The sequence below is a fragment of the Etheostoma cragini genome, chromosome 18 (assembly GCF_013103735.1).
Source record: "Etheostoma cragini isolate CJK2018 chromosome 18, CSU_Ecrag_1.0, whole genome shotgun sequence".
NCBI classification, from domain to species: domain Eukaryota; kingdom Metazoa; phylum Chordata; class Actinopteri; order Perciformes; family Percidae; genus Etheostoma; species Etheostoma cragini.
Genome location: NC_048424.1, coordinates 3,289,127 through 3,307,267, shown reverse-complemented (window position 1 = coordinate 3,307,267; position 18,141 = coordinate 3,289,127). Strand labels below are relative to the sequence as shown.

At 41.1% G+C, this 18,141-nt stretch overlaps 2 protein-coding genes across 13 annotated transcripts in view; both read right to left on the bottom strand.

The window, feature by feature from the left end:
* The window catches only part of myo6a (myosin VIa), a 122,507-nt gene extending 113,612 nt beyond the window's left edge, over positions 1–8,895 (bottom strand). For all 6 annotated transcript variants that reach the window (XM_034899852.1, XM_034899853.1, XM_034899854.1 and 3 more), the window contains exon 1: positions 8,679–8,895. The gene's annotated coding sequence lies outside the window, so the exon portion shown is untranslated. The remainder of the gene's footprint in view (positions 1–8,678) is intronic.
* A 2,880-nt stretch (positions 8,896–11,775) lies between these two features.
* Positions 11,776–18,141, bottom strand: part of senp6a (SUMO specific peptidase 6a) — a 32,563-nt gene continuing 26,197 nt past the window's right edge. For all 7 annotated transcript variants that reach the window (XM_034900221.1, XM_034900223.1, XM_034900222.1 and 4 more), the window contains 5 exons: positions 16,903–16,991; positions 16,537–16,625; positions 14,794–14,862; positions 13,864–14,014; positions 11,776–12,549 (listed from right to left, as the gene is read on the bottom strand). In XM_034900221.1, coding sequence (XP_034756112.1) covers positions 12,301–12,549; positions 13,864–14,014; positions 14,794–14,862; positions 16,537–16,625; positions 16,903–16,991 — 647 coding nt within the window. In that variant the 3' untranslated portion in view covers positions 11,776–12,300. The remainder of the gene's footprint in view (positions 12,550–13,863; positions 14,015–14,793; positions 14,863–16,536; positions 16,626–16,902; positions 16,992–18,141) is intronic.

Sequence of the window (18,141 nt, the reverse complement as noted above, 5' to 3'; positions counted from 1 at the left end):
ATAATGGGCCGAGGCGAACCGAGGCGGGCCGAGGCGAGCCGAGGCAAGCTGTTACCAGCAGTGGAAAAACGCCATAAGGTCTATATAAAAGAGACTTCAGATACAGTATTAGGGGTCCACTAAGGTCTATATAAAAGAGGCTTCAGATACAGTATTAGGGGTCCACTAAGGTCTATATAAAAGAGGCTTCAGAGACAGTATTAGGGGACCACTAAGGTCTATATAAAAGAGGCTTCAGATACAGTATTAGGGGACCACTAAGGTCTATATAAAAGAGGCTTCAGATACAGTATTAGGGGTCAACTAAGGTCTATATAAAAGAGACTTCAGATACAGTATTAGGGGGCAACTAAGGTCTATATAAAAGAGGCTTCAGATACAGTATTAGGGGACCACTAAGGTCTATATAAAAGAGGCTTCAGAGACAGTATTAGGGGGCAACTAAGGTCTATATAAAAGAGGCTTCAGAGACAGTATTAGGGGACCACTAAGGTCTATATAAAAGCATCCAAAAGCACCTTGTCATGGGATCTTTAAAGAATTCCGGTCGATTTTACAGGTACAGTTTGCACCCTGGACACTGAAACAGGGCGATTTTTAACTGCAGTAGATGTGAAAGAAATGAATACAAGTTGTGAGGTTTAGAGAGAGCAAGACTTAGGGAGCGTCTACAAACTACAACACCGAAAAGAGATTTATCAAAAATATTTATTAATTTATTGATTAAATAAGGTAGTGTCTCCAAACTTAGCCCAATTATAACGTGTTTCCTAGTTGTACTACAGCACTTTAAAAAAAAATAAGCTTATGACTATTTTTGAAAATATTGTTTGCTATTTTCAGTGTTGTACATTGTAGATGGTCGCGGAGCACTATTCTTACCATCTCAACACCAGAACTAACAGAGCTGAATTCGGAAGGAATCAAGGTCACATGGGTAGGCACTTAATTTATCAACTAGATGTGAATAACAGCGGCTCTTAATCGTTCTTTGGCCGTGCCCTATCTTGCAATGTTAACGAAAGTGAAAAAGGGTTGGTGTATCTGCCCAGTGACTCGGATCCGCTCCAAAATGTAGTGGGTTCTTCCTTGGCCCATGCTACACCCTTCCACCTAAAAGGGTGTAGCATGGGCCAAGATATAAAAAATTGGACCAGTTATTTTTCTGTAGTCCTGCTGACAGACAGACAGACAGAACGACAGACAGACAGACCAAACCGAAAACATACCTTCCTTGGCCGGGGGATATAACCAGTATTACACTTCAGGAAGTTTTTTACTCAATTATTCTTTAACATTTTAGTAAAATACACAATTGTGACAATTCTGTCTGTGTACTCTACATTTAACTGTAGACACTACCACAGTTTGAAGAGCTGTGGAACCCTGGCAACAGCAAAAACAAATATTCCTGTTTCATTTGAATATTTAGGAGAAGAGCCGGCTTAACTCTGGTCAAAGTCCTCTCTGAGTAGAGCCGCAGAAACAAACCAGGGTGAGGAAACTCCATCAGAGGAGAGAATAGTGTCTTTATGTCAACGGCGGTAATCTCTGTAGCTGGAGGCAAAGGAATGACGGGCTCAGTTTTGTTTATTACAATCCACCGCTCTCATCATCTCCCGTTTCATCTAAAACATATTCACATGAAGAACAAGAACCAACCTACAGGCCTCCTCCCAAAATATTACCCAGAATAATTGAGTTGAGGCTTCACTCCGTACCAGGAGGCCTTGTGTTTCAGAGGTCAGGAGCACGTGATCCCGCCGGGATCAGCAGCAGCAGGACGAATGGCTGCTGCCATCTTCCTGGTTGCAACGATTACAGCCCTTTGCCACCATAATGATGGGTTGGGTTAATTTGCATGTTGACGTGACGTGACACGGAGATTAAGTCACACATGACAAGCACACTGAGGGTGGAAAAGTGTGTGAGAAAATACAGGTCTAAACTACTGATTATAGGAGCAGACTAAAACGTCTGCTGCTAAAAATAGGCTAAACATCACTTTTCCAAAGTTTAAGATTAAATATAAGTTTCACCTCCTGACACACAGAAACATGCAGTTTCTTTCCCCTCGGTTTTTGGAAGACTTATGTGCAAGTATTGTATTTGTCTGAGGGTTAAGGGGGTCCTCCCTCAAGAACATGTTATGTTTTTCATAAATAAATAAATTAAACATCAATTTGACGACAAAGTTTTGGAACATCATACATAATCTTTGATTAAAGGGTAAATGCTTTAAACCAGGGCCCTATGTTCCTATGTTTGTGTGTCTAAGTGAGTGATGGAAACAATATACTGTACATCGGTCCAGTATGAAGCGAGATTGTTGACGATTAATATTCTAGGTGTCTGACAACATCATTGAAAGGATCCCTTCAGAGATAGACGTGTGTGTGTGTGTGGGGGGGGGGGGGGGACAAAACTTTCACGCAAAAGGGGAGTGAGTTTGACGATGACGAGGGACGTCACATAATTCACATAAAACACAAGATTTCAGCCTCACATATTCAGCGTTTAGAGCAGAGAGCATAGACAGATATACTGTGTGTTTTCAATGTGTAATGAACAGCTCCTCTGATGTCCACAGTGTTCACTGAAATAGATCTAGGTTGCCTGTTCCTAAGATAGAACTTTATTCATCCCGAGGGAACTGGTTGTGCAGCAGTTCAAAGTCGGAAAAAATCTACAAATCCAAAATAAAAGCAATGTTAAAAACGTAAGGGGCAGCGCTGTCAATCTTCCTCTAATATACCATTCGAATGCCATTTTTTTGGAAATTTGAATAATGTTATTTAATTTAATTCTCAATTGCCACCTGTTAAATAATATGTTCTACACTACGCAGGTGTAGCGGTGTCAAGATACCAAAACTTCATGTCATCCCTACTCATGCATTGTCAATGCCACTACAAGTATGTGGTTGTTGTTACACGTTCTGTCCACTAGAGGGACTTCTTACATCAGCCTGGCCTTGAGGGAACCTGCACGCAACTTTGTTTTTATTAGTTTTCCACCACGAGTTCACAGAAAACACAAATCAACAGAGAACTCTGTAATGAAACTGCATCCAACATGTGTACCAAAGCAGCTCTGTTGTAAAGGTTAGCACAATGACATCATGCTAGAAAGCACAGACAAAACAATTTGTCATAAACTTGCTAGCTAGCTTAGTAACAAACAATGCTAACTGCATTAATTACCAAGCTAAGTGGTGCTGCCACTTTAATGATTCATAGGCAACCTGTGTGTTGCAGATAGTCCGTTACTGAGAATACAGCTTTTAGAAGGTAATATATGAAATGGAAGCTAACTCTTACAGTTGTAGTGGAGCTAACGTTAACTTTAGCTTTCCCCATGAAGCTCCCAGTTAAGCTAACGTTACTATACTCGCAACGAAGTTAGAAAACAAGAACAAGTCAACTAATTTTAACATAAGCACTTTGGCTTGGTGGATGTCGATTTTACAGTCATGATAAAACTATTTACCGTCCTTCTTCTGACTTCTAGCCGCAGCCTGACAATGATACTGAATACTGAATCTCAGTACTTAAGTAAAAGCACAAATAACCAGAGACATATTTACTTCAGTAAAAATAGAAGTACCACAATGACAACCCTACTTATGTAAACGTAAAGTAGTACCTGATTGTAAATGTACTTTAAGTATTAAAAGTAAAAGGACAGTAAAAGTATGGGCTGTGGCATTTTAATGAAGTTAGTTTTAGGTTAATGTAACTGTGCTTTGCATGGCCCAGTTTACCTTCTGCCTTACAATCCTGGTTATCCATCAGGTGATCTACATGGAGCTCCACTTTGCATTATTTCCCAGAGGACAGTGAATGCTGCACGCATTGATCTAGTGAGAACACAGGCTTTGACAACAAGTACGTGGCTTCACAACTGAGGAGGACCGGGAGTGTTTTTAAGATAAATATACGGATTGTATATTAACCCTATGTGATTCTACATTGTAGAAATGTAAGGGAGATAATTGTTGCAAAATGTAACAAAGTTAAAGTCAAAAGTATGCACTATTAATTCTACTTAAGTAAAGTATAGATACTTAAAAAATATACTTTTGGGGCAAGAAGGTAACCTGACTGAAAGAGACAGATGTTGACATCTCATACCCAGCGGTTCCTCAGGCCTAGAAAAACTTTTACAAAGTTACAAAAAGAGGCAATATATCGTTATCATATAAATATCGTGATATGAGACACATAGAACATGACAGTGAAGCCTCATTGGGTGAAGTCAAACGTTAGAGAGGCTGGATTCACTTCTGTTGTCACTCTCACAGAATAGAAAACTCCCAATGGCTGATCTACTTGAAGCTCCACGTGACTTGTTGTTTACACACGCTGGTTCTCTCGTAATCCAGCAGTGTGTCTGACCCAGAACACGGCAACAGACTCTAGTCCTTCCAGGATGTTCCAGCTCCCTTGGGTGAAAACATAAAGCACCCCAGAGCGACCGCGGCGGTTGCCGGGCTCGCAGACGGAGTGTAAGTCAACACCCATCATCACCATCGGCAAGAGACTGCGGTCTGCTCAGTGTGGCATGATTAATTGAGCTCACATTCCCTTAATTACAAAGGCTGACGGGTCAAGGGGGGGGGGGGGGGCATTTATTACTATATATGTGTTGGTCAGTTTGTCCCATTTTGCAGCAACAAAATTAAAGTGAGATGAACTAACAGAGAAAAGCATCTTGATGAAACAGTTGATTTTGTTGACAAAGTTCCCTTTTGGGGACATAACTTGAAATTGGATAAATAATAAAACAAAAATAAATTACAATATATTGCAATATGTTTTAAAATTGCAATTATATTGTATCGTGACAAGAGTATCGTGATGATATTTTATTGTGATTCCCACCCCTACTGTTTACAGAGAGAAAATCATACACCTATCATTGTACCTGGAGGTGTACTGCCACTCTAACCTTCTGAATCCTACGCCGTCTCGGGTACACATGCTCATGAAAAGGGACGAGGATACACTTGTCCCGAATAAGACCCTCGGACAAGAGTGGTTACCCAAGAAGCCGAGCGGCTTTCACATCTCTGTAGCCAAAAAACAAGCATGCTCAGACGTCTTCTCTAGGCCTGGGAGGGTTAACGGCTTTTACTTTGTGCTCACGGAAGTAACAGATATCGTGTGATATGAAATATAATGAAAGCAATAATCATTGTGTAGTTATCTTCATTGATTGTCTTCTATCCTGCATTCAAGAGTTTATGAGGTGAAGAAAACAAACGGAAGTTGCTCATCACTTCAGCTTTGCACATGAGGATGGACAGTCCATTGAGCTGAGGTGGACGTGGACGCAGTACCGCTGCAGTGTTTACATTAGCCTAGCAGCTAGCCGAGTGTCCTTCTGCTTATAGCTTAATCCCGACAATACGGCTTGGTGGACTTTCAGCCTGCGTTCACGTTTAGTAGTCTAAAACAGAGATGCGTTTTCCCACTGCATGGTATCTACGCGACTCTACTTGCCTTTTTGGGTTTTACAGTATGAAAAAAAGTCCCTGGTACCTGCTAACAGGTACTTTTTGTAGTACTACCTAGGTCGAGGTTCCAAGTGAGCTGAGGCGATACCAAAAGGTGACGTGAAAACCTGCAGACTGCTGATTGGTCGGAGAGAGTTGTCACTAATCACTGCTTCATCATAGCTAGCAACAGACAGGTGGGAAACAAACCCGCAGGACAACTGCTCGCTGTGATGCAGCATTTTTTCCTTCTTTTACTTTATAGACAATAGAGCTTTCTGAACGGTCTGTCTGATCGACGGAGAGGAGAGAGAGGAAGCAGGGTGATCGTATCTGACAGTACAATTAGCCACGTTTCCATCCACACGTTGTTATCCAAATTAAGTAATACTTAATGAAAAAGGCCTTGTGAAAGTTGCATCTGCATCATCATAGCAATGATGCAGTTAACCACCATGCCGCCGTGATATGTTGCTTCTTCACCGCGGGAAGAACTACATTATACTGTCTTATTCCTACTCTTACTCATTGTTTTCACACCCGGGCGCCCGGATAGCTCAGTTGGTAGAGCAGGCGCCCAAAGATAGGGGTCATCTCCTCCTCGATGCAGCGGGCCCGGGTTAGACTCCAAACTGAGGCCCTTTGCTGCATGTCATCCCCCTCTCTCTCCCCTTTCACTTTTTCAGCTGTGCTGTCATTAAAGGCCTAAAATGCCCAATAAATAATCTTAAAAAAAAAATGTATATATTTCTATATATAATCTATAAAATTTTCCCACCCAATTGAAGTCCTCAAAGCTGTCATATCCCTGTGGAAACAAAGATCCCCATCTGACCAATCCAATAATCATGCGCTTATTCAGGATAATTTCCTGGAGCGGACTTTGATCCTGAAGTCACCGAAACTCCCTTAAGTCAAGGAAGTACAGCCTGGGTGTAATAAGTACTATTGTGTTGTCATATAACTATATGTCGTAAAGAAGGATGTGGTCAGAAGGGAGCAAAAGTCAAAGTCCCTTCAGAAGTCAGGAGTTTGCTGATGGAGAGCGCTCCCCTAGGGCTGCAACTATAACGACTATTTTCACTGTTGATTAGTTTGGTGAAAATTGGGCATCCGTGCCTCCCATAGTCCAATATGAGCCCCGTTCAGACCAAAGATTCGAGACGAACTGCAACGCGTCAGTGTGAAGCGTTCTGAAACCTGCGAGTTCCCACCAATGACACAAGTCGCTGAATCATCTGCATAGCAACAACTCTTTGAACTTTCTTCCTAACTTCCAACTTGTAGGCTTTTTGTAGCTGGATATTTCATATGTTGCATCTAAATATGAATGTGGATTACGTTAGTGATATTGAGACGCTTGCTCCAGTTACATTTCAAGTGATGAATCTGCAAAAACACGTTTTATTTCTCTGATTCACGGCTTTGTCGGAGGCACTCCCTCTCTTCAGTCACTCTCAAGCTCGCTCCACTGTACGTACACGCGGGCGCACGTTGAGCCTCCGTCTGTCTGCCATTTCAACCACTTAACAGTTTTTAAGGTAGAAAGAGAAGGGGTTAGGTTTACGTTCTAAACCCAGCCTCTGGAGACTCGACCCGCTGACTCTCTATTGGCTGTTGAAACAGGAAACATCTCTTCCTGTGATGGTGTATATATATTTATATAAAGTACTGTGTGTAGGTGGTAAATGTTATTTCTTTGTGTGCATGAGTGAGTATGTTTGTACTTGTAACTTGCTGCTGTAACACAATTATTTCCCTGTTTGGGATTAATAAAGTTCATTCACAGCACTATGGGAATAAAAAAATTATGTATTCATGTCTAAAGATGCCACAAACTGCATGTACCTCTGTAAAAGATATATTAGTCACAATGTAGGACGTAATAAAAAAAAACATTTTTTGTGCTTTTTGTGTAAATCAGACAGATTTCAAGCAGCTTTAGGAGAATAAAATGACCATAATAGTGATTTTAAAACAGCTTTAGCATAAAAACAAGCTCAGGATGAACACAATAAGCAGAGTGAGCTCTTATGTAATCACAGCTAAAAACCCACAGCACTGGCTGAGCTTGTTCCCTGCATCCAGACTTCTGAGGATGCCACATCCTCTTTTATCATCGCTCAAACACTAATATCACAATGGACAAACCCACCACCCTCAGCTTTTCTTCTTATGCAAACCATGTCCACTGACTCTTCTTCCCAGGCTCAGCAGCCAGCGGTGTGGGTGTGTGTAGCCTGTGTGTGTGTGTGTGTCTGGAGGCCGCAGCCATGCTTATATTGTGAGATCTGACATATTGGTGCTGCTGCTACTGCTGTACAACAACACAGACTCCCATGTCATGTACGCATCAACGAATTTCCCTCGGAGCTGCCAAGCTCTGTCCCTTCTGATGTAATGAGGCTTGTGCTAAATGCTCGTTATGTTCGATATGTGCCCCCCGCTCTAGCTATGGAGACACCGAGCCTGAGCCAAACCTGATTAAAAAAAACCAAAGAATTTGGAATTGGGAAGCGTATCAGCCACATACATACGCTATGAACAATGACACATGACTTGTTCTGATTTTGGAGACAACTATCTTCAATTCGGCATGTATATAATCCACAAAGCTTCCCCATTTGTCAAATAATCCAACTTTTAAATATTGTTTGCTGGTAATTTCCACTATGTCATTTTACGAGAACACACACTTTGGTTGCAATGGCAGCAACGTTGAGTCTAGTGGAAAAAGTTGAAACCCTACTAAAATTAAGGGAGGCACGGTGGATACCTCATTTGCCGATTTTAAGATTGTCTTATATTTCATCAAAATATATACAGGGCAAAGTATTATTATATAAATGACTTCATTGATATAAAAAAAACTTGTAATTACAAATTGTTTGCAGGAAGTCTGGCGTGGACTCCTCAACAAAGCTGGACAAGTGCAAGCACGATTTTGTTGAAAACAGATAAAAGAAACCCCACAGTAATTATAAAGCAGCCTAGTCTCAGCCTAGTGGAGGATTTGTGTCAGAGTTCTCAGCTGTGTGTTGACGGCTTTCCTCCTGGGAAAGCTCGCAGGCTTCCCTGTGCTGCTGGCTGCTAGCTCCGGGATAAAGCTAGCTAACATCGCCGCCTCATTGCGATGAATTCTCCCCACCGGTGAATGCGAACGGCTGTCGGTGTTGCCTACCTCGTTTGTGCGTGAACTCCCGTGGCCTGTTTTATGGAAATTATGTTTGTTTCTGTTTTTTAAATCCCCAAAAGAAAGAAAGGAAGCGAAGCGCACGTCCCAAACACAGCCGTGCCGGTTGTCTCCAGATGATAGGTGTCCGCTCCGGTAGCCTGGGCCACACTCTCCCCGCCCTGCTGCCTCCGACTCCCGCAGCAATCCTAGGAAACTGGCCCCGTGACGTCACGAGCTGGATATTAAAATGTCTCCCTCCAGGGGGCGCTGTCCAAATCCTAAAGAGTTTTATTTTATCTATTTATTTTATTTAAAATAATTAAAATATTTTTATTTGTCTTGTTCTTTTTTTAATCATATAAATAACAGCTCAACAGCGGTGGAGAGAGTAACTTAGTACATCTGCTCAAGTACTGTACATAAGAAGAAATTTATAGATGCATTACATGAGTATTTTCATTTCATGCTTCTCTATTTACTTTACTATGTTCACCTCACAGAATTACACTAGTTTGTAGCTTACAGTAAAAATCTAAAAGCTAAAAAGAAGAGAATATTGGACCGACATTCATCATGTGGACACAAACAAAGAGACTCCTGATGAATCATCATGAATCAAGCAGGTTTTTGCCAACAAGTTAATAAATATATGTTGATGTTCATGACCTGTTTCTGCTGCAAACAAGTGTTGCCAGTTTCAATGCTATGGGGCGGGTGGGAATATTTGTAGGTATGTGATCATAAAGTATTAGACACATTCAAACATTGATCTGATGATGGTGCTAGATCAGGGTTCTCCAACAATTACAAAAATATCGAAAGTGAGGTAGCTAACTTTGTGGACCATAGAAATGTAAAGTGTTTATGTCTTCTTGGCCCCTTATGGGAATACTTTCAGCAATGTAAATAACTATATGGGCCAAGAGAAGTGGAAAATAGTCATGAACCTCGACGGGAAGTGAAGATTATTCATAGGCTCTTGGTATTGCAATTTTATAGGTTTAAAATCTTCATTTAGCTTATGTGTGTTACAGTGCTTGGCCTAAGTGAATAAACCCATTCTAAAAGTGACTAAAAAGAGGTATACATGAACAATGTATGGTAAATAAATAAATGTTCTTCCTCAAAATACAGGGGGCATAAGTATACACACTCCCGTTGTTAATTTCCCACAGTGGCAGGCAGAGTTTTATTTTTAAAGTCCAGCTATTTCATGGATCAGGATACTATGCATCCTGATAAAGTTCCCTTGGCCTTTAGAGTTAAAATAGCCCCCCCCCCCCCCCCCCCCCCCCCCCCCCCCCCCCCCCCCCACACACACACACACACCATCATCATGTACCCTCACCATACTTAGAGATTGGCATGGGGTACTTTCCATAAAATCATCTCTCAATGCAAGGGAAATCAGCTATCAGACTAACTGAAATAAAACCATCAGTCGATGTTAAAATAGCTCACAAGAAGTGAAACCTTTAACCTGCTGGTGGCGCTAGAGGACAAGTCCCCAGATCATCAAAGTCAGTATGATTCATCCTCTGGGGACCATGACTGCATCTGCCAAATGTCATGACAATCCATCCAGTAGAGGATGAAACGTTTCACTTCTTACGTTGTTTATTCCCTGAAGTCATTTGTCTGAACTCCAGATACAATTCACTCTCACAAACAGGTCCGTATGATATTGCACGAAATCGCATGCACGCCCGGTCATGAGATGGAAGCAGTTAATTTATATTTTATATTTTAAAATTGAGAAGGATCCGCTGAATGAGTTCATAAGTGGGACAACAAAACACGTTTCAAGAGTCATGAATGTTTCAGTGTCCGGTAACGTAACACTGGGCAAAGAAGAAGAGACTCAACACAGGACTGAAAGCTGAGAGCAGCGTTACATAACCAACAACCTGAGAAAGCAGCACTCTGCAGTTTACTCATCTAACCATTGTGTTGTCCTCGGCCAAAATTTGACACTTTTACAAAGTTTTTTTTATATCAAAAATATGGGTTTCCTAACAACCAAATTGCCCCAAAATAACAGATGCATGCATGTACGCTTAAATGGACGTTGTATGGAATTCATACAACACATACTGTACATCCATGCATCCATGTTCTTTGCAGGGTAAGATTGTAGTAATTTATTTTGAACATGTAAAAACAATCTATATATATCTTCCAGTTTTTTCCATCCTTTTTTCCTATGTTGGTGTAGAAGTGACTGACTAGAACAACAAACTTTGACATTTGTCTAGTATTAAAATGCTCATATTATGCGGTTCATAATTGGATTTGGAGGTTGTACTACAATAGGTTTACATTGTTTAATTTGGGGGCTCATGATGGTGTGTCATGATGGATGTCATTTTCTTGCTACCAATCTAAATACTGGTCCAAATAAACTAAACTTACCCATAAAACCAACATTGTTAGGTCATAAACCTTAAAAAAAACACTAAACAAATAGTTTTATAAGTGTTTTTCCTAAAACAGCTGATCACTGTAGTTTTTAATCAACCAAACAGGAGAAACCAGTGTTTTTGTTGGGGACTATTTTCAGCAGCGGATTAATCCACATTTGGTGATCTAGTGACTATCTGGAGCAAAAACTCCTAAACTTTGTATACTCTTATTTAATATGCCTTGTTGTCTTTGTCTTTTCTATGAAAAATCCCTTATGTTAATTTGTTTTGCAGTCTTCCATTTTTAATCCATTTTGAAAGAAAAAGAGCCTCAGAGTCCTAACGTCGCGGGACCTGGAGATAATGCATAGTGCATTTAAGACTTCCCCAGACCTGTGCTGCAGCTTAAGTTGATGTGGTGGACAAGTGAAACTGGGTGTTGATTGGAGCTCATGTTCTAGAATCAAACGCTCCAGAGCAGCCGCTGAATGAGAGATTGGTTTATCAACTTCTGCTTCCCAGCTACAAAAAAAGTGCTTTCAATCGCAACTTTCACGCCAACATGAAAAAGAAGTCCATTAAGTGCTCCGAAAAAAAGGAGAGAGAGAGAGAGAGAGACGCGCGCGCACACACGCACACGCGTGCGTACACACACACACACACACACACACACACACAAAGGTAAGGCAGAGGAAGTGCTATTGCATCCAGTTGCTTTTAATGCTGAAAATGCATCCACTCCACATCGAAGAGACACAACAAGCACTGAACTATGTGACTCGCCAACTTCTTGAAAACAAGTTTCTTTTTTCCAGACGGGGTGGATTGTTAATAACTTACAAATAACAGCAACTTCCTCTAAGTGTTGTGTTTTTTTGTGTGTTTTTTTTAAAATTGTTTTTGTCTTCCTCTACACAACTAGAAAGCATAGAAAATAACACCAACGGTATCTTCTGCACAGATCTTCCCGGAGAAGAACATCTATGAAAACATAACTTAATGGGGCCACTTCATGACTGAGTCATAAAACGGTGAATTACAAAGGCAGCGGGAAAATCTCCAGCATATTTACAGTTGATGTTTTATTTCATAGAAAATTCTGACGTTGTGTTTGATGTCTGTGGTTAATGGAGGGAGCTGAGAGATCGTTTTTAGACATGTCGAAGTTAAACCAGCGTACAATCAGTCCCCCCCCCCCATCCCCAGTGACGGGGGAGAGAGTGCTTTCAGGGGCTGATGGGTAGGTTTGGCCGCCGGCCCAACAACTCAGACGTCTCTTCGATCTCCGGCTCTTCAGGAGAGCCGGGCAGAGAGCGGAGCAGAGCCCCAAGCTGCTCCGACTCCTTCTTTTCCAGTTCTTGTTGCTCTTGGATCTTTAGGATCAGCTCCTTGATTTCCTCGCGCTTCGTCTTCATCCGTTGCTGAGGAAACCAATCGGACAAGCTCACCGGCAGATGGAAGCTGGGAATTGGATTCTGTGTAAAAAGAGACGAGACAAAACCCAAACAATCAATCAGAGCAGAATGGTATGGAACAACGAGTGCTGTTTGAGTAAGATACTGTGTTGCCTGTAAGAACCAATAAGGAACTGGTTCAACCCTGAGCCTCCGAGTCTCAGACAACGGAGGGAGTTAACTCAGGAGATCTATACAATGGAAATGATAACTTTTCTATAAAGGGGAATTAAAAGGAATAAAAGGATACTAAAAGGATAAATCTGGAGATATTACATTTGTTCTTATCATCTACGAAGACGCAAACCAACAGTCAACATACCTCCTAACAAGAAGAGATGTTCCAATAGCAATCCCAATATCAGAAAAGCCTTCGATACTGCCTAAAATACTGCTATCGATAACGGAAAGTACTGAGTTTAAGCACCCGTACACTGTTATTAGGCCCAGAAGTAAATCTACTTTAAAGCAGTTCTTTGATTATCTTTTTTCCGTTTTGACTGACTGTCAAACTGGATACTAAAATAAAGTTCTACAGCATTCAGTGTTTGTTCATTTTTCCACAAAGAGTTTAACAACAAAGAGAGAAAGCATGTCACACCCCTATAGGGAGAGTAGTATACAGCTGTTAAAACATAATAAATGTAAACACTGGATCAGATCGGTACCTTGGTATCTGCTGATACGTAAGTTCCGGTATCGGGAAGCAAAAAATGGTATCGGACACTACTAACAAGTATTGTGTGTTTATCATAGACTGACATCTTGTTCCTCTGTGCTATAGAGCTCCATATTTTTCCCAAAAAAACTTTTAAAACACATCAATGAGCCATGAATTAGTTTTTTTAAAGCATGTTTTATGAATAAAATGGACTTTGATTACTAAAGAAGTCAAGAGATATTATTTGTTGCTATCACAGAAAACAATGCACTATTTAGTGTGTTTGCCATTTTACAGTGGCATTTCACTATATAGTCCACAATGAAATACCCACAATGCACTGCTAATTTGAGTGTACATAGGACAACCTACATTTTACCCCCATATACCACAATGCAACGCGTTTTCTTGTGAACGTAACATGCAACATATATAACAAGAACCGAGTGCGCCCTTTGTTTCAGGGACGTATTTAAGTATTTTAGTTTGGGTTTGCGCCCGCCTCCGTCACACACACAACGGGCGCATCTCCTGACGCAACAATGATTTCACTGTAGTGTCCGAAACCGCGTTCGGTCATTCCCACTGTAGTTAACTATTTAATAACCACTGTACAGGGAATAGTGAGTGAGAGAATGGCAGTTTTCAACGGTTTTACGTCCCCCCCCCCTCACCTCGAAGAAGCTCTCCACATACTGCAGGATGTAAACTCCACAGTCGCTGAAGTTATCCTGCTGAGGCACACGTGGGCTGGAGCCCTTCATCACGTCCTTCCCGAAACTCCGCTGAGTCCCTTTACGCACCTCCCACTCCACCTCCAGGTACCTAAAACAAACGCACACTCAGTCGCAGTCCCCGGCAGTGTTGCTTTTCCTTAAACATCTGTTCGTTACGTTGAACTCACCATTTAGTCCCAGTAACATCAACAAATATGTATAGTGCTATAAAAGTGAACAATTCAATATTATATTATTATTAACTTTTTTTTTCTTTGGGGGAAACCATGTTCGACGTGTTGGAATGACATTCTCCGTAATGTTTTGTGTGATGCAGACAGGAACTATAATGTTACCAGGAAATTATGTATTTTTGGCAAATTGGCAGCAGTGTTTCCTCTATGTTGTTTTTGTAGTGGCGGCCCGCCATGGCAACGGTATCAGAAATACAACAGACGCGTTTTAATGCCTTTTAATGATAATGACATCCTCGGAAAGTGTAAGTCACTCTGAATCTAAAAAATGTGTGTACCATGTCAGTGTTCATATGTAACTGAGTTATGACTATGAGAAGAAGTGATCTCTGCTGCAGTTTACGATTACCATCCTTCAACCCTCCGGTGTCTTCAATTACCCTCCGCTCCATAACAGTGGCTCCCAACCTGTGGGTCAGACCCCATAAAAGGGGTCACCATATAAATCTGAGGGGTCTTGAGATGAATAATGGGACGGCAATTTGAAAGAAGAAAAAAATATATAATTTCAGCCTATTATTACTATTTTCTTGTGAGAAACTGGATTCTTGTATCCCTTCAGGTAGACTTATAATGTTTTGATGTCATACTACTTTATTTGTAAATGCTATCAGGTGCGGCAGCCGACACTCACTCTCTCAAAGTTTTCACCACAGTCGACCTGGCCGGGCCACGCAGGGAGTCCATGATGAGGATACAAGGCCTGAAGCAGGGAATAAAAAATTAAAAAACAAAAAAAGGTTCCATTAGAACAGATCTCATACAGGGTTTCTGCAGGTTTCAATTAGTCAAACTTAAGACTTTATAAGAACATTTTAATACCTTTATGAATGAAATGTAAGCCCTTTATCATGACTTAATGTAGAGTCACACAAGAACTTGCAAAGTAAATTAAATGATTTAAATGTCCAATGACATGAAAATTTCACTTTGATATTTTTTAACATTAATATGAGTTCCCCCAGCCTGCCTGTGGTCCCCCAGTGGCTAGAAATGGTGACAGGTGTAAACCGAGCCCTGGGTATACCTTATTAGGTCATTCTTTTGCCCGCACACAGAATTTGGCTCACCCAAGAGAAAAAGAGAGACATAATGGCTTGCAAACAAGCAAAACATGGCAGTTGGTCAAGGCCTATATAGATACAGTATTAGGGGACCACTAAGGTCTATATAAAAGAGACTTCAGATACAGTATTAGGGGACCACTAAGGTCTATATAAAAGAGACTTTAGATACAGTATTAGGGGACCACTAAGGTCTATATAAAAGCATCCAAAAAGCAGCATGCCAGGGGACCTTTAAACTAAATAAAAGTGAGAGAGTAATAATGATGTGTACACACACAGTGAATCACATTTGGATGAGCGAAAGAAAGAACTACAACTCAGTGAGCATAAGAGGTGTTGCATGAAGGTAGGAACATTTAAAACCTGTTTATAATGACCCCGGAAACCATATATCCAGAGGTGAAAAGTAATGAAATACATATACTGTACTCATGTTGCTGTAAATTTGTATTATTTTCTATTTTTTGTTGTGTACTTTTCAAGCAGATTTTAAAATTGCAATTTAAAAAAGTAGGCTACTTGATTACGTTTTGAGTGAAGTATTGTATTTTGCTACCTTACAAACCCCATTCGTTACAGAGTAAAAAAAACAACTTAATAAACGTTTTATGGGATGGTCAGAACTAAAATTGCACATTACACCTTTCTAAGTGTCATAAATGTCATGTGTGACATGTGTATACATTTGTACAGATGTTTATACATTTTTATAGATTTTTCATTAGTTAAAACAAAATAGTTGCAGGACATATACTGTGTTAAGTGTTGTAAATTTAATGACTAAGAAATAAGAACTAGGTATGGTGACTAAGAGCTGGAAGCCAAGTAGGTGTGTGAGGGTGTGTGTGTGCGTGGGGCGGGTGGGTGGATGTGTGTGTCAAAATGTGTGTTGGTGTGTGTTTGGGTTTGTGTGTCAAAAGAAGGGACTAGAAGAACATTGATAGGGACATTACACGGTATGCTTATATACGTATTGCTTCTTGATTTAAATAATTTAAAAGAATATTTTTATGTTTAATAAAAAATAAAAAAAGGTTTGGGATTTATCACCCCTTTCCCTATTTTAACTACAAGGGAGCGATTCCCCCTACTACTTCTTACTTTTACTTGAGTAATTTTTCAGATAGGTAATTTCACATGTACTTGACTAATATTTCATCAAAGTATTGGTACTTTTACTTGGGTACAATATTTTCTCCACCTCTGCATATATCATATCAACATTTTCACACAGCTCCCTCTGCTCTTTGTCCCAGCAGCAGAGCAGCGGTGCCGCCTGCAGGCCGAGCGCCAGCAGTGCACCAACTTACTGTTTGCAGACGTTGAGTTTGGAGGCCACAGCGGAGGCGTCAGAGCTCAGAGTGTCTTCAGCCAGAGTTCCATCCTCGCTGCACTCATCCTGGAAGACACGGACAACACGGTAACTACAATTTTAAAAACTGCTCTGGTCATTCTTCCAATCAACTAATTAATGGAGACTAAATGAGACAAATGGAGAGTAGAGATCTTTTTTATTATTTATTTTTAGTGGCTTTTCCCTTTATTTTAGTGACAGTGGATAGACATGAAATGGGGAGAGAGATAGGGGGATGAAACGCAGCAAAGGGCCACAGGTCAGATTCAAACCCGGGGCGAGCTAGAGCCCAGCCCAAAGTCTGAGAAGTAAAGCGGAGTACCTGACAGGAGCTTTGGTCATCAGAGAAGGCGAAGGTGTCGTCCTCTCCTTTTCCTGAACCGTAGCAAACACTGATTCTGTGCAACTCACCTAAAAACAACCAAACACATGGACCACACAACATTAATCTGTTGCATGAAGGAAAACCTGTGAGTTAATCACCACTGAAATCAGGGATGCACCAAATCCAGGAGTCGGGTTTGGCTGACTTTGGGTATTTTGACGGTGATCGGTTTGGGCCGAGCCTTAAAAGAAATCTCCACCGTACTCTACGCTTGCACTAGGCTCGCTACGCTGGTCAACGTAATGACGCCGCCGTTGATTAGGGGAAGGTGTTCACGTAGGTGGAGCGTTCAATGCAGTAGGCTGTGAGGCTTGAGCAGAGGAAGTGTTTGGCAGTTTCAGTCAAAAGAAGGCAATTTAAGTCCAGCTACATGTTTAATTTGCAATGCTGATTTGTCTCGTGGTGGTGAGGACCCTAAAAAATGCACAACATCACCCCGGTTACAACATTTGAGTGTGAAACATCTGAAGTTGTGCATAAAGGAATCTACAGACAGCAGCCAACATGCATCAACTTCAGGTACGGTTAGGAAGGTAAGTCACAGCACAGGACGCTGTTTACTGCATTAATGTGGTTACTGTGGTAACCGACTGAGGATTTCCCCTTGCATTATTACTAAAGTATACATTATTATTATTATTATTAATCAATGAAACTGGAGACACTGGGCAGAGAGCAGCGCGTAAGTGGTGCGTATGCGCCGCTGAGGTCCACCCAACAATTGCCAGTCTTCAATTTATAATTTTTATGCGAGGTGTGTACGGCCCGTTTACACAGACATGGATCATAAAGGAAAATATGTCTTTCAAATTGAACCACCTAATACAGGAACGACTTAATGACTGTCAATGAGTGTGTTGGCAGTTTGGTTTTGAGAGTTTGTTTGTATCCGTCCCCTGCGTCCTCTGATAACAGCTGACAGTAGATTGACGTTTCACAGCACTGTGCCCGCTCCCCAAAAACCTGAAGAAACAACAACAATCCCCGAGCCAAAGCTCTCCGTCTCTCCTGTGACTCACACAATCCTACGCTGTGTGGCGCTGCCGGTGTAGCTGTCAAAAGATACATTCTGATGCACAAGCGCTCCGCTAACAACACGTCCACTGTAGCCAAAGAATATTAGATGTTTTTCAGACATTTCATCAGGAGTTATTGGAATCGGATTAAAGACCAAAT